Source organism: Hemitrygon akajei, chromosome 29 (assembly GCF_048418815.1).
Source record: "Hemitrygon akajei chromosome 29, sHemAka1.3, whole genome shotgun sequence".
Taxonomy (NCBI): domain Eukaryota; kingdom Metazoa; phylum Chordata; class Chondrichthyes; order Myliobatiformes; family Dasyatidae; genus Hemitrygon; species Hemitrygon akajei.
The window spans coordinates 16,082,015-16,095,514 of record NC_133152.1 but is presented as its reverse complement, the minus strand read 5'-3'; the positions used below and the strand labels follow the sequence as shown (position 1 = coordinate 16,095,514).

At 45.2% G+C, this 13,500-nt stretch overlaps 1 protein-coding gene across 1 annotated transcript in view; it reads left to right on the top strand.

Annotated features, from left to right (window-relative positions):
• p3h1 (prolyl 3-hydroxylase 1) overlaps window positions 1-13,241 on the top strand; it is a 41,041-nt gene extending 27,800 nt beyond the window's left edge. The window contains exons 13-15 of the mRNA XM_073031745.1: window positions 152-227; window positions 1,983-2,123; window positions 8,979-13,241. Of these exons, the coding sequence (XP_072887846.1) occupies window positions 152-227; window positions 1,983-2,123; window positions 8,979-9,308 (547 nt within the window). The 3' untranslated portion in view covers window positions 9,309-13,241. The remainder of the gene's footprint in view (window positions 1-151; window positions 228-1,982; window positions 2,124-8,978) is intronic.
• Window positions 13,242-13,500: the final 259 nt, after the last annotated feature.

Sequence of the window (13,500 nt, the reverse complement as noted above, 5' to 3'; positions counted from 1 at the left end):
TGGCTTCAGCACCCTAGGAGTGATATCTGACTTGGCACTTCCACCATAGATAGGCCTTTACAGGAACCAATGGAAGACTGTCACCTTTTGTCTGAAAACTCTATGTAGCTTGTTACAGATTATCAATAATCGTAACTGCATTTTATTCTAGTGCAATCCTTTACTTGAACCATGATTTTGAAGGTGGAAACTTCATATTCACGGAAATTGATGCTAAAGTTATTACAGTAAGTTTCTAAGACTTATTTTTCTCTTGTTTTTGGTAATCAAGAGTGGAGTATTAACTCTGGAGATGAAACTTACATCTCTTCTGTCATTATCAAGGTCATGATTACCCTGTGGATTAAATCATGTCTCAGATCTACATCAAACTATTTCCCCTTATGATTTTCCATTTCCAGTCAACTTACCCAAACCCTTCTCTCTGATTGATATGGTAATTCAGTGTCTTGTAGGACTCCCATACCATGTCATTTCAAATGAAGGAGAGAGACACAAAAATAAACATCTAACCCCCTGGGCCAACTAGCCCCAACTAGTTTATTATGCAAGAACTTATGAATTGTGTGCTTTGTATAATCAGCTGGAAGATCTCTAATCTCCGGTAGGTGGAAGTGAAACTGGGAAAAGGTTTGGGATCTTGGAGGATCCAGCTCCACAGGCTTCCCATCTCCCATTCAGTCAAGAAACATTCCTAGTGAATTTCTGGGAGCAGTTCCACTTCCCTTTTCTTTCCATGCAGGTTCCTCGTAAACATCCTGCATGCAAGGAGGAGTTTTGTTGTGGCTCAAGGCAGAGGGATCACTTCCTTTAAAATATTGGCTTAAGCTGTTTATTCTTAACTCACTTTGCTCTTCAACCTACAATATTCTAATTCTACACTGAGATTTGAACAGCATTGTGAGACAAGCACCTGTTGATATGTGTGGTATCTACCCTGAAAATTCCACTGAGGGCAGTTTGGATCAACGTCCAGCAATATTGACAGGGTTGGCAGAGTTCCATTATCTGGAACTATCAAAAGAATTAAAATTAAATTCAATATGATGACACCTGTTGAGGAGCAGAGGGATCTTGGGGCCTAAGTTCGTAACTCCCTGTAAGTGGCTGCACAGGTTGACAGGGTGATTTAAAGGCATATTCCATGCTTGCTTTTATCAGTGGTTGCCTGGAATATGCTGCCTGGGGTAGTGGTAGAGGCAGACACATTAGAGACTTTTAGATAGGCTCATGATTGTGAGAAAAAAAAGAAGAAAATAGACATCGTGTGGGCAGAGGGGAATGCTTTAGTTGGCCACTTGATTACCGATTTAATTGGCTCAGCACAACATTGCGGGCTGAAGGGCCTGTTCCCGTGCTGTACTGTTCCAGTTCTACTGTGTGTTTTATGTTTCACCACATGAGGCAATGAAGTCATGTTAATCAACTTCTCGTTATTTCATCTGGTCCGAGCTGGAATTCTCACACCCTCTCCATTATTAACTCTGCCTCTTTCTTAAGATATCTCTTCCACTAACTCTTAATTCTTAGCAAAGCTCGGCCCTTGTGAGTGTCTCCAGCAGGACACCATGAATACCTCTTTTACCTTTGACTCCTGGCAATGTTCTCTTTAGATTATTGCTTTTTAATTGCAAATTTGTGCATGCTACTTTGGACATTACATCTTTCACTTTTTAAGTTTCAGTTTATTATCATAGGCATGTGTCTACATGGCATGAAAGTTGTCTTTTTACGTAGCAGTAGCACTTTACAATAAATCTCAAAAGGAAGGTTCAATGAACTGTCTCCCATTTCAACCCCTTCTCTCTGAGGATGAATAGTTCTTTCCCCCTACAATTGGCTAATTTTGGAAAGCATTTGGTATTAACTATTAATACTAATTAATTCAGTTTTGATTTGGAACTGCACTCTGTGATTCCTGACTCTTCATCTTAATGGAAGCATGTTATTGAGACAGTTTCTAATGATCTCTCTTTGTCCAGGCAACGGTGCAACCAAAGTGTGGCCGTGTGGTGGGCTTCTCCTCGGGAGAAGAGAACCCCCATGGAGTCCAGGCCGTGACCAAGGGGCAGAGGTGTGGAGTGGCACTCTGGTTCACCCTGGACCCCCGGCAGAAGGAACGGGTATGGCAGAGTTACTGTCAAATTCCAGCAGACTAACCGGCAGGAACGGATGCACTGGTGGGGAGGCTGGGAGTGGGGGTGGGGGGGTGTGGAGTGGGAGAGCAATAATGGGGAGTGACACTGTGGTACAATGTAGTGGGAGGGGTTGTGGTACGTGGTATGCGTTAGGGGGTCTGGTGTGTTGTAGAGCGTATGGTGTGTGGTAGAGGGTCTGGTGTGCTGTAGAGAGTCTGGTTCGCAGTAGAAGGTATGGTTTGTAGTAGAGGGTATGGTGTGTGGTAGAGGGTATGGTTTGCAGTAGAGGGTATGGTTCGCAGTAGAGGGTATGGTTCGCAGTAGAGGGTATGGTTTGTAGTAGAGGGTATGGTGTGTGGTAGAGGGTATGGTTTGCAGTAGAGGGTCTGGTTTGTAGTAGAGGGTATGGTGTGTGGTAGAGGGTCTGGTGTGTTGTAGAGAGTCTGGTTCACAGTAGAGGGTATGGTTTGTAGTAGAGGGTATGGTGTGTGGTAGAGGGTATGGTTTGCAGTAGAGGGTCTGGTTCGCAGTAGAGGGTCTGGTTCGCAGTAGAGGGTATGGTTTGTAGTAGAGGGTCTCGGTCTGGTTTGCAGTAGAGGGTATGGTTTGCAGTAGAGGGTATGGTTTGTAGTAGAGGGTCTGGTTCGCAGTAGAGGGTATGGTTTGTAGTAGAGGGTATGGTTTGCAGTAGAGGGTATGGTTTGTAGTAGAGGGTCTGGTTCGCAGTAGAGGGTATGGTTTGTAGTAGAGGGTACGGTGTGTGGTAGAGGGTATGGTTTGCAGTAGAGAGTCTGGTTCACAGTAGAGGGTATGGTTTGTAGTAGAGGGTATGGTGTGCAGTAGAGGGTATGGTTCGCAGTAGAGGGTCTGGTTCGCAGTAGAGGGTATGGTTCGCAGTAGAGGGTATGGTTTGTAGTAGAGGGTACGGTGTGTGGTAGAGGGTATGGTTTGCAGTAGAGAGTCTGGTTCACAGTAGAGGGTATGGTTTGTAGTAGAGGGTATGGTGTGCAGTAGAGGGTATGGTTCGCAGTAGAGGGTATGGTTTGTAGTAGAGGGTATGGTTTGTAGTAGAGGGTATGGTGTGTGGTAGAGGGTATGGTTTGTGGTAGAGGGTCTGGTTCGCAGTAGAGGGTATGGTTTGTAGTAGAGGGTATGGTTCACAGTAGAGGGTATGGTTTGTAGTAGAGGGTATGGTTTGTAGTAGAGGGTATGGTTTGCAGTAGAGGGTATGGTTTGTAGTAGAGGGTCTGGTTCGCAGTAGAGGGTATGGTTTGTAGTAGAGGGTCTGGTTTGTAGTAGAGGGTCTGGTTCGCAGTAGAGGGTATGGTTTGTAGTAGAGGGTCTGGTTCGCAGTAGAGGGTCTGGTTCGCAGTAGAGGGTATGGTTCGCAGTAGAGGGTCTGGTTTGTAGTAGAGGGTCTGGTTTGCAGTAGAGGGTATGGTTTGCAGTAGAGGGTATGGTTTGTAGTAGAGGGTCTGGTTCGCAGTAGAGGGTATGGTTTGTAGTAGAGGGTATGGTTCGCAGTAGAGGGTATGGTTTGTAGTAGAGGGTCTGGTTCGCAGTAGAGGGTATGGTTTGTAGTAGAGGGTATGGTTTGTAGTAGAGGGTATGGTGTGTGGTAGAGGGTATGGTTTGCAGTAGAGAGTCTGGTTCACAGTAGAGGGTATGGTTTGTAGTAGAAGGTATGGTTTGTAGTAGAGGGTCTGGTTCGCAGTAGAGGGTATGGTTTGTAGTAGAGGGTATGGTGTGTGGTAGAGGGTCTGGTTCGCAGTAGAGGGTATGGTGTGTGGTAGAGGGTATGGTTTGCAGTAGAGGGTATGGTTTGCAGTAGAGGGTCTGGTTCACAGTAGAGGGTCTGGTTTGTAGTAGAGCGTCTGGTTCGCAGTAGAGGGTATGGTTTGTAGTAGAGGGTATGGTTTGTGGTAGAGGGTATGGTTTGTAGTAGAGGGTCTGGTTCGCAGTAGAGGGTCTGGTTCGCAGTAGAGGGTATGGTTCGCAGTAGAGGGTCTGGTTCGCAGTAGAGGGTATGGTTCGCAGTAGAGGGTATGGTTCACAGTAGAGGGTATGGTTTGTAGTAGAGGGTATGGTTTGTAGTAGAGGGTCTGGTTCACAGTAGAGGGTCTGGTTTGCAGTAGAGGGTATGGTTTGTAGTAGAGGGTCTGGTTCGCAGTAGAGGGTATGGTTTGTAGTAGAGGGTATGGTTTGTAGTAGAGGGTATGGTTTGTAGTAGAGGGTCTGGTTCACAGTAGAGGGTCTGGTTTGCAGTAGAGGGTATGGTTTGTAGTAGAGGGTCTGGTTCGCAGTAGAGGGTATGGTTTGTAGTAGAGGGTATAGTTTGCAGTAGAGGGTATGGTTTGTAGTAGAGGGTCTGGTTCGCAGTAGAGGGTATGGTTTGTAGTAGAGGGTATGGTTTGTAGTAGAGGGTCTGGTTCGCAGTAGAGGGTATGGTTTGTAGTAGAGGGTATGGTTTGTAGTAGAGGGTATGGTGTGTAGTAGAGGGTATGGTTTGTGGTAGAGGGTATGGTTTGTAGTAGAAGGTAATGTGTGTGGTAGAGGGTATGGTTTGTAGTAGAGGGTCTGGTTTGTAGTAGAGGGTATGGTTTGTAGTAGAGGGTATGGTTTGCAGTAGAGGGTATGGTTTGTAGTAGAGGGTCTGGTTCGCAGTAGAGGGTATGGTTTGTAGTAGAGGGTATGGTTTGTAGTAGAAGGTATGGTTTGTGGTAGAGGGTATGGTTTGTAGTAGAGGGTATGGTGTGTAGTAGAGGGTATGGTTTGTAGTAGAGGGTATGGTTAGTAGTAGAGGGTATGGTTTGTAGTAGAGGGTATGGTTTGCAGTAGAGGGTATGGTTCGTAGTAGAGGGTATGGTTTGCAGTAGAGGGTATGGTTTGTAGTAGAGGGTATGGTGTGTAGTAGAGGGTATGGTTTGTGGTAGAGGGTATGGTTCGCAGTAGAGGGTATGGTTTGTAGTAGAGGGTCTGGTTCGCAGTAGAGGGTATGGTTTGTAGTAGAGGGTCTGGTTTGTAGTAGAGGGTCTGGTTCGCAGTAGAGGGTATGGTTTGTAGTAGAGGGTCTGGTTCGCAGTAGAGGGTCTGGTTCGCAGTAGAGGGTATGGTTCGCAGTAGAGGGTATGGTTTGCAGTAGAGGGTCTGGTTCGCAGTAGAGGGTCTGGTTTGTAGTAGAGGGTATGGTGTGTGGTAGAGGGTATGGTTTGTGGTAGAGGGTATGGTTTGTAGTAGAGGGTATGGTTTGTAGTAGAGGGTATGGTGTGTGGTAGAGGGTATGGTGTGTAGTAGAGGGTATGGTGTGTAGTAGAGGGTATGGTTTGTAGTAGAGGGTATGGTGTGTAGTAGAGGGTATGGTTTGTGGTAGAGGGTATGGTTTGTAGTAGAGGGTATGGTGTGTAGTAGAGGGTCTGGTTTGCAGTAGAGGGTATGGTTTGCAGTAGAGGGTATGGTTTGTAGTAGAGGGTCTGGTTTGTAGTAGAGGGTCTGGTTCGCAGTAGAGGGTATGGTTTGTAGTAGAGGGTATGGTGTGTGGTAGAGGGTCTGGTTTGTAGTAGAGGGTCTGGTTCGCAGTAGAGGGTATGGTTTGTAGTAGAGGGTATGGTTTGCAGTAGAGGGTATGGTTTGTAGTAGAGGGTATGGTGTGTGGTAGAGGGTATGGTTCACAGTAGAGGGTATGGTTTGTAGTAGAGGGTATGGTTTGTAGTAGAGGGTATGGTGTGTGGTAGAGGGTATGGTTCACAGTAGAGGGTATGGTTCGCAGTAGAGGGTATGGTTTGTAGTAGAGGGTATGGTGTGTGGTAGAGGGTCTGGTTTGTAGTAGAGGGTATGGTTTGTGGTAGAGGGTATGGTTTGTAGTAGAGGGTATGGTGTGTGGTAGAGGGTATGGTTTGTAGTAGAGGGTATGGTTTGCAGTAGAGGGTATGGTTTGCAGTAGAGGGTATGGTTTGCAGTAGAGGGTCTGGTTTGTAGTAGAGGGTATGGTTTGTAGTAGAGGGTATGGTTTGTAGTAGGGTGCAAGGCTGCACAGCGGTGAAGGTTTGGAAAATATGGTGATCATATCCAACTTCTGCTTCAATCCTCAGCACTGTTGTTTAACTAGAGTTACCGTCTTAAACATCCTGATGTGCCTTGCACTGATGACTTTAAGTGGTAGCAATCTGATAAAGTATGAAGTAACTCTCCCAATTCCAGGCTCAAGTATCTGTTCTTCTTCCCAACCCTTTCATCAAGTCCTTGATATTCTTGGTTTCCAGTGGTCAGTGATGATGGGCTGCTATTTGGTCTCGGCAGGACCAGATCCTGTTGATGGGAACTTCCATTATGGCTGATTTATTAACTCCTTTTACCCCATTCTCTTGCCTTCTCCTCATAACTTTTGACACCTTGACTGTTCAAAAAACTAGCTACGTCCGCTTTAAATTAACCCATGATTTGGCCTCCACAGCTGCCTGTGGCAATGAATTCCACAGATTCACATCCTTCTAGCTAAAGAAATTCCTCTTCATCTGTTCCAAATTAACTTCCCTGTACTCTGAGGCTACTCCCTCTGGTCCTAGACTCCCCCAGTATAGGAAACATCCACTTTATCCAGACTTTCCAATATTTGATAGGTTTAAATGAGATCCCTCTCTCATTCTCATGAACTTCAGTAAGTACAGGCCCAGAGCATCAAACGCTCTCTTTTATTCCTGAAATCATTCCGCTGGATCTCCTTTGGACACTGAAAATGCAAGCATATTTTTTTCAATAAGGGGCCCAAAACCGCTCACAATACCCCAAGTGCAATGCCTGATAAAATCTCAGCATAAAATCCTTGCTTTTGTATTCTCGTCTTCTCGAAATGGGTGCTAATATTGATTGTGTTTACCTTCCTCAACACCAACTCAACTTGCAAGTTATGTTTAGGGAATCCTGCAAGTCCCTTTGCACCTCTGATTTTTGAATTTTCTCCCTGCTTAGAAAATAATCTGTGATTTATTCCTTCTGCCAAAGTGCATGACCATACATTGTGTACACCATATTCTATCTGCCACTTCTTTGCCCATTCTCCCAATCTATCTAACTTTCTACAGACTTCCTGCTTCCTCAACATTACCAGCCCTTCAACCTATTTTCATATCATCCACAAACTTGACTACAATTCTGTCACCCAAGTTATTGATATATAACGTGAAAAGATGCGGTCCCAACATGGACCCTGGCAGAACACCACTAGCCACTGGCAGCCAAATAGAAAAGGCCCCCTTTATTCCCACTCTGCCTCCTGCCAGTCAGCCAATCTTCTATCCATGCTGGTATCTTTCACGTAATACTATGGGCTCTTATCTTGTTTAGCAGCACCTTGCCAAAATCCTTCTGAAAATCCAAGTGTACGAAATTCACTAACACTCCTTTGTCTATCTTGCTTGTTGTTCCCTCAAAGAATTGCAATAGATTTGTCAGACAAAATTACCCCTTAATGAAACCATGTTGATTTTGGCCTTTTTTATCATATGCCTCCAAGTATCCTGAAACTTCATCCTTAATAATGAACTCCAACACCTTGCCAACCACTTAAGTCATGCTAACCGGCCGAAAATTTATTTTCTTCAGTCTCCCTTCCTTCTTAAAGAGTGGAGTGGCACTTGCAATGTTCCAGACCCCCAGAATGATTCCAGAATCTAGTGATTCACGTAAGATCATTACTAATGCCTCCACAATCTCTTCAGCTGTCTCTTTCTGAGTCCTGGGGTGTAGTCCATCTGGTCCAGGTGACCTACCTACCTTCAATTTAACCTCAGACCTTTCAGCTTACCAAGCACTTTCTCAGTAATAGCAACAACACTCGCTTCTGCCCCCTGACACCCTTGAATTTCTAGCATACTGCTAGCATATTCTGTAGTGGAGAATGATGCAAAATACTTATTAAGTTCATCTGCCATTTCATTGTCCCCCATTAATATCTCTCCATATCCACTCTTGTCTTTTACTCTGTTTATCTGTAAAACTTCTGGTATCCTCTTTGATATTATTGGCTAGCACCTTCATATTTCATCCTTGCTCTCCTTATGGCTTTTTTTTGTTGCTTTCTAACAACTGAACCTCCTGACCATGTCCGCATGCTTTTATGCATTGAGTTGCTTCACATGATTGGCTGATTAGATATTTGCATTTACAAGCAGGTGTCTAGGTGTATCTAAGAAAGCGGTCACAGTGTGTAAGTGTTGTAAGAGTAATAGTATCTTCCCAGTGAGGTTTGTGGATTGGATTCTATAGTTCACGTCATGAGTTGTTTCTGGTTTCTGGTCGCCCCTTTTTTATTGCTATTTTGTGCGAGTTTTGATCAGGACGGACTGGCTCTGCGGTCTGAAGTTAACGGACAACACAGCGCTAGGTTGAACTGAACTGAATATGCATGGACCATTAACATGTTTTGTGGGTTGGTGTTCTATGCTCTGTGTTTTATCACTCAATTTCTTTTTGCCATTGGTGCGATTTGTTCTTTTTTTGTGCATTGGGGGTTCAATGTTTTTCTTTGAACAGGTCCCGTGGTTTTCTTTCTTTGTTTTGAGGCAGACTGACTGTGAGAAGACAAATCTCAGGGTTGCATACTACATATATATTTTGCTTTGAATCTTTGTAAGCTGCTTTGGCTATTGGCTGAATGCAACCAAGAGATGGCCAATAGTCAGTAGAGGTTGAGATTAAGCAGTCAGCACAGGAAAGGCAGGAGCAGACACTTGGGATGAGCAGTAATGACCCGACTGTGATGTTGCAGACGTGCTGCGAGTCATGCTTTTCGTACTTGCCAAGTGTTTGATGTGCTAACTGCTCTGTGGCTCTCCCTGCCCGCAGGAGAGGATCGAGGCCGATGAGTTGGTGAAGATGCTGTTTGGGATGGAGGCGGAGCTGCAGCAGGATGAGGGCGACATCAAGGAGCCCGAGCCCGGTGACCGGCAGCCAACCGAGGCCCCAGCCGCCGTGCCCACCGGCAAGCCGCACGCTCAAGGCGAAGTGAAACCCAACGAGGTCGCTCCAGGGGAACAGGCCAAGGTGGAAGGACCAAAGGCAGAAAGCAATGGAGACCCCAAGCCTACAGTAAAAACAATGGACTCCCGTCAGGAGCTAGCAGATCAGAGAACCACAGCATCTCTGAATATGCCCTCTGCAAAGCAGGAACTGTAATACCGTGTACAGCTACTCACAATAGGGCCACTTGGTGCATTGCAACCTGACACAAGGGCTGTTGGTTTTGCTGTGTAATTATTCCTGGTAATTGTCTCCCAAATTAGGAGCTCAAAAATGTGGATCTCCCTTTCCCCCCTCTGCTGATATCCCCATCCGGTTTGATGGTATTGATAGACCAGGCCGAGCATCTTATTCACTGAACTTCTCCCATAATCTGTTGCCTCAGGTGATATCCATCCAGCACATGACCCGAACCCCTATACGTGGGTCGTCAGTAGTGTGCAGAGTTGCCCCCAAGCACATTAGCTCTCGCGGAGGGTGTGACGGTCAGACACAAGTGGCCAGAGCTGCCAGTCACTGATGTACAACCTCGTCTAGCAGCAAAGCCCCAGATCCACCTGAGCAGGTGCCGGAGCAGTTCCAGATGACTTCCATCCGCATGGATTGGGACCCCAGTCTTTTGACGTGAAGGTGGAGTTTCTGTCAATATTTGCAGTCAATGTATTTAGAAGAGGGTTAAACTCCTGCCGCATTGACTCGTCCTTGTCTGATACACTCCTGCTTCCTGCTCAGTGTCTCTCAGCCACTTTCTTGTCCATTTCTTTGCTCCGTTGTTCCCTAATCCTCCACAGAAGCCCACAAATTCCAGTATCTGTAGTCTTTTGAGTCTCTGTCCTTGTTCTTTGCTTGCAACTCTCTGCATGGTGATGTGTTACACAAGGGCTGATTGATAGGTTCGTGGCCTAGGGTAGGAGGAGTCAATTTTAGAAAACTTAGCGCATTTATTTTTCAACATAGTCCCCTCCTACATTTACACACTCAGTCCAGTGGTCGTGGAGCTTACGGATCTCGGACCTCCAGAAAGTGTCCAGAGCATGGGTGATTGATAAGTTCGTGGCCTAAGGTAGAAGGAGATGAGTTATACAGCTCTAGTTACATGCACATGCAGTTCAACTCTTTGCGTGATTATGCAGAAAGTTTGAAGTTAATGACTTATCGGGGTGATTGATAAGTTCGTGGCCTACAGCGGAAGGAGATCCGTATGCTCCATGACCGCTGGACTAAGTGTGTACATGTAGGAGGGGACTATGTTGAAAAGTAAATGTGCTAGGTTTTCTAGATGACTCCTTCTACCTTAGGCCTCAAAGTGTGTGTGTGTGTGTGTGTGTGTGTGTGTGTGTGTGTGTGTGTGTGTGTGTGTGTGTGTGTGTGTGTGTGTGTGTGTGTGTGTGTGTGTGTGTGTGTGTGTGTGTGTGTGTGTGTGTGTGTGTGTGTGTGTGTGTGAGAGAGAGAGAGAGAGAGAGCAAAACCCTCCCAGTGCTGCCTTTATCTGATTTATAACACGGGGGGAGCATCACGGTGGCAGTCAAGCAATGGCTCTGAACTTCTGCAAACATAGGACAATAAGGATCTCCGCTGGTCTTTTGAGGTGCTATACAGTGCAGCTGCTAACGGAGGCCTAGTACAGGCAATGAAGGGTAGAGTCTTTAAACATTTGGTCACTTTTTATCTAAAATATAAACGGAAGATACTGGAAATCATCCGCAAATCAGGCGGCTCCAAAGCTTGCTGCCCACATTTCTGATTTTCAACTTCCATAAATGTTTAGATTTTTAAATGGGAGTTTGTGTTTGTGTGCTTGGAGCTGGATTATCCTAGAGAGGCCAGTGTGTTGCAGCTTGCCAGCATTTTGTCATTGATGCACATCCATCCATGTTTACATTCCCTAAAACCTCCTACACCTGATCAGTTGTGGTGACGTTACCCACATCCCATCCCACTCCTTTTAAATGTATTTATGTGCACTCAATTCTTTAAGTTCTTAAAGAACTCAATTCTTTCTTTATCACTCTCTCCTCTCTCTCTCTCTCCTTCCTCATTCTCCTCTCTCTCTCTCGCTCTCTCTCTCTCCTTCCTCATTCTCCTCTCTCTCTCTCGCTCTCTCTCTCTCTCTCTCTCCACACACACAGGGTCATGTATGCACAATCCTTCATTACAGCAGTGTCTATAAGTACCTACTCTACTAAATACTTTACAATGCCCAAAGGTTGTGAACCTCATTATATAATTAAACTTCCTTCTTTAATTTCTCTTACTTCTACACATTACATACGTAGTCACTTTCTGACTCATATGAACCTGAGTGTATGCACACACTTACATGCATCAATATGCCAACACAATTGCACCCATTCCCAACTGCACAATCTTTTCCAGTAGGAATTGCTCAGTAGTGGTCACCAAGGAGAAACCAGAATAAGTTCAACTTTCCTGGAGAGATTGGCTAAATGGACAAGTAACAGTGACCGAGCATCGGCCTCAGGAATTGTTTCTGTCCCCTCCACTGGCGCCAATGGAAAATGGATACCGTGACACCAAGAAGATCCAATACAAACCCTACTTCCGCTTATTTGTGTGGATTCATTTCAACTACTGACAGACCTTTGAGGTAGGAATTACCCGCTAATATAAAAGAAATGTTAAATTCAGCCTTTTCCAAATGTTCATGCCCGTATCAGGCAAACAGACCAACTGGTGGATAAGGACGGTCAGTCCAAAGTGGGCCGAGATGCCTAGCTTCTGAGTGCTGGAGTACTGGAGACTTTGGAGCTTCTGAGCTGTGTGTTGAACTTCTGTCCTCCTCCAGGTTACTTGCTAAAGAACATGACAAAGCGGTGTGTCATGCAGGTGAATCCTGTCAGTTCTGTTTTGCCTCACCTTGCTCTGACATGTTGTTTAGGTGTCTGCCGTTTCTCATTGCCCACAATCTCACCACCAATCAATGTCTGACTGTGATCTACAAAGGCGCGTCTTTCCTCGCACTTGTTTATATACATCTCAGTAATAAGGCAGCAAAATAGAGGGCCAGGCTGGCTGATGGTGTAGTGGCATCAGCTCTGGACTTCGAGGCGAATGGTCCCGAGTTCGAATCCAGCCGGCTCTTTGCACGCTTTCCACCTGCATTTGGTTGAACATCAAGCTAGCAACTCAGCCTCGCAAAAAAACAGTCAAGTGCAAATATGCTGCCCAATGCATCACAAAACGCAAAAAGGACCAACAAAATAGAGGGTTATGGACTGTCAGGATGTATACTGTATACATTTTTCTGAAAGTAAATGTCTCTATTGAACCTACTGTATAGGAGAGAGGGATTTATGTAAGTCAGCACAACATTGAGGGCTGAAGGGCCTGTACTGTGCTGAACTGTTCTATGTTCAAAAGTATTACCCACAGTGGCATTGAACCACAAAGACTGGCAAATTATTTTGTGTGGCTACTGTTTGTTGCCGTGTGAATTGGTCTCTTTATTCCCCTCCCTCAGCGTCCCTCAGTTTTGCTGCTCTCTGTGCCCGGAGCCCTCTAAGACAAGCAAGCCACAGTGGCTCGTTTAATTTCAGATGTTATGGAAGAAGAAATAAGTCCTCCTGAGGCTTTTGCTCCTGATCACTACCTAGTATCTGGGCTTCACGTGAGGGTTTGGATGCAGAAGCGTAAAGCCTTGCAGAGATGAGAAGGAAAAACTTGGTATGTTATTTTTACTCATTAGTTTTACTCACTCTTAATTTTAAACTCAACCAACGAATTTCCAAGTCAAATACAATCTGACAGGATGCCCTTTCTGCATAGCTATCAGGCTTTGAAACATTAAGTAACCGAGAATATTCATCACATTCACTGTCTCAGGAGAATGCAGTTACAGGTATACCTTTACTTGACCACGTCTGCCTTGTTTCCCCTTGATGGGCCTGGAATTTGTGATCTATGCATTGTACTATTTTCAGTAACACACCTATTGTATTACAGTCCAGCAGAAGCCTGGCCGTGGTTTGTCTAAACGCCCAAATGTGTTCAGGGGTGTAATTTGTCATTGTTTCTGTATTGAGCTCTTGTGGAGTTTTATTCACAAATAAATGGTACTTTTTTGCTGTTTTTATCAGTGTGATTCCTACCACTTTCCTTCTCAGGCAGTCCCTTAGGGTGTGAGGTTACTTGCCTCCATTCTGAGGTCTGAGGTGTCACTGTTGAGGTCAGAGCTTCCTCCACAGATGAGGCAGTGGGTGGACAACTTGTGAGGTAAGACACTCCTTCTACTACTCACGTAGGACATGGGAGTGTAGTGGGCAGCAAGAAAGACTATGAAAGCTTTCAGTGAGATCTGGATAATCTGGAAAAATGAGCTAAAATGGCA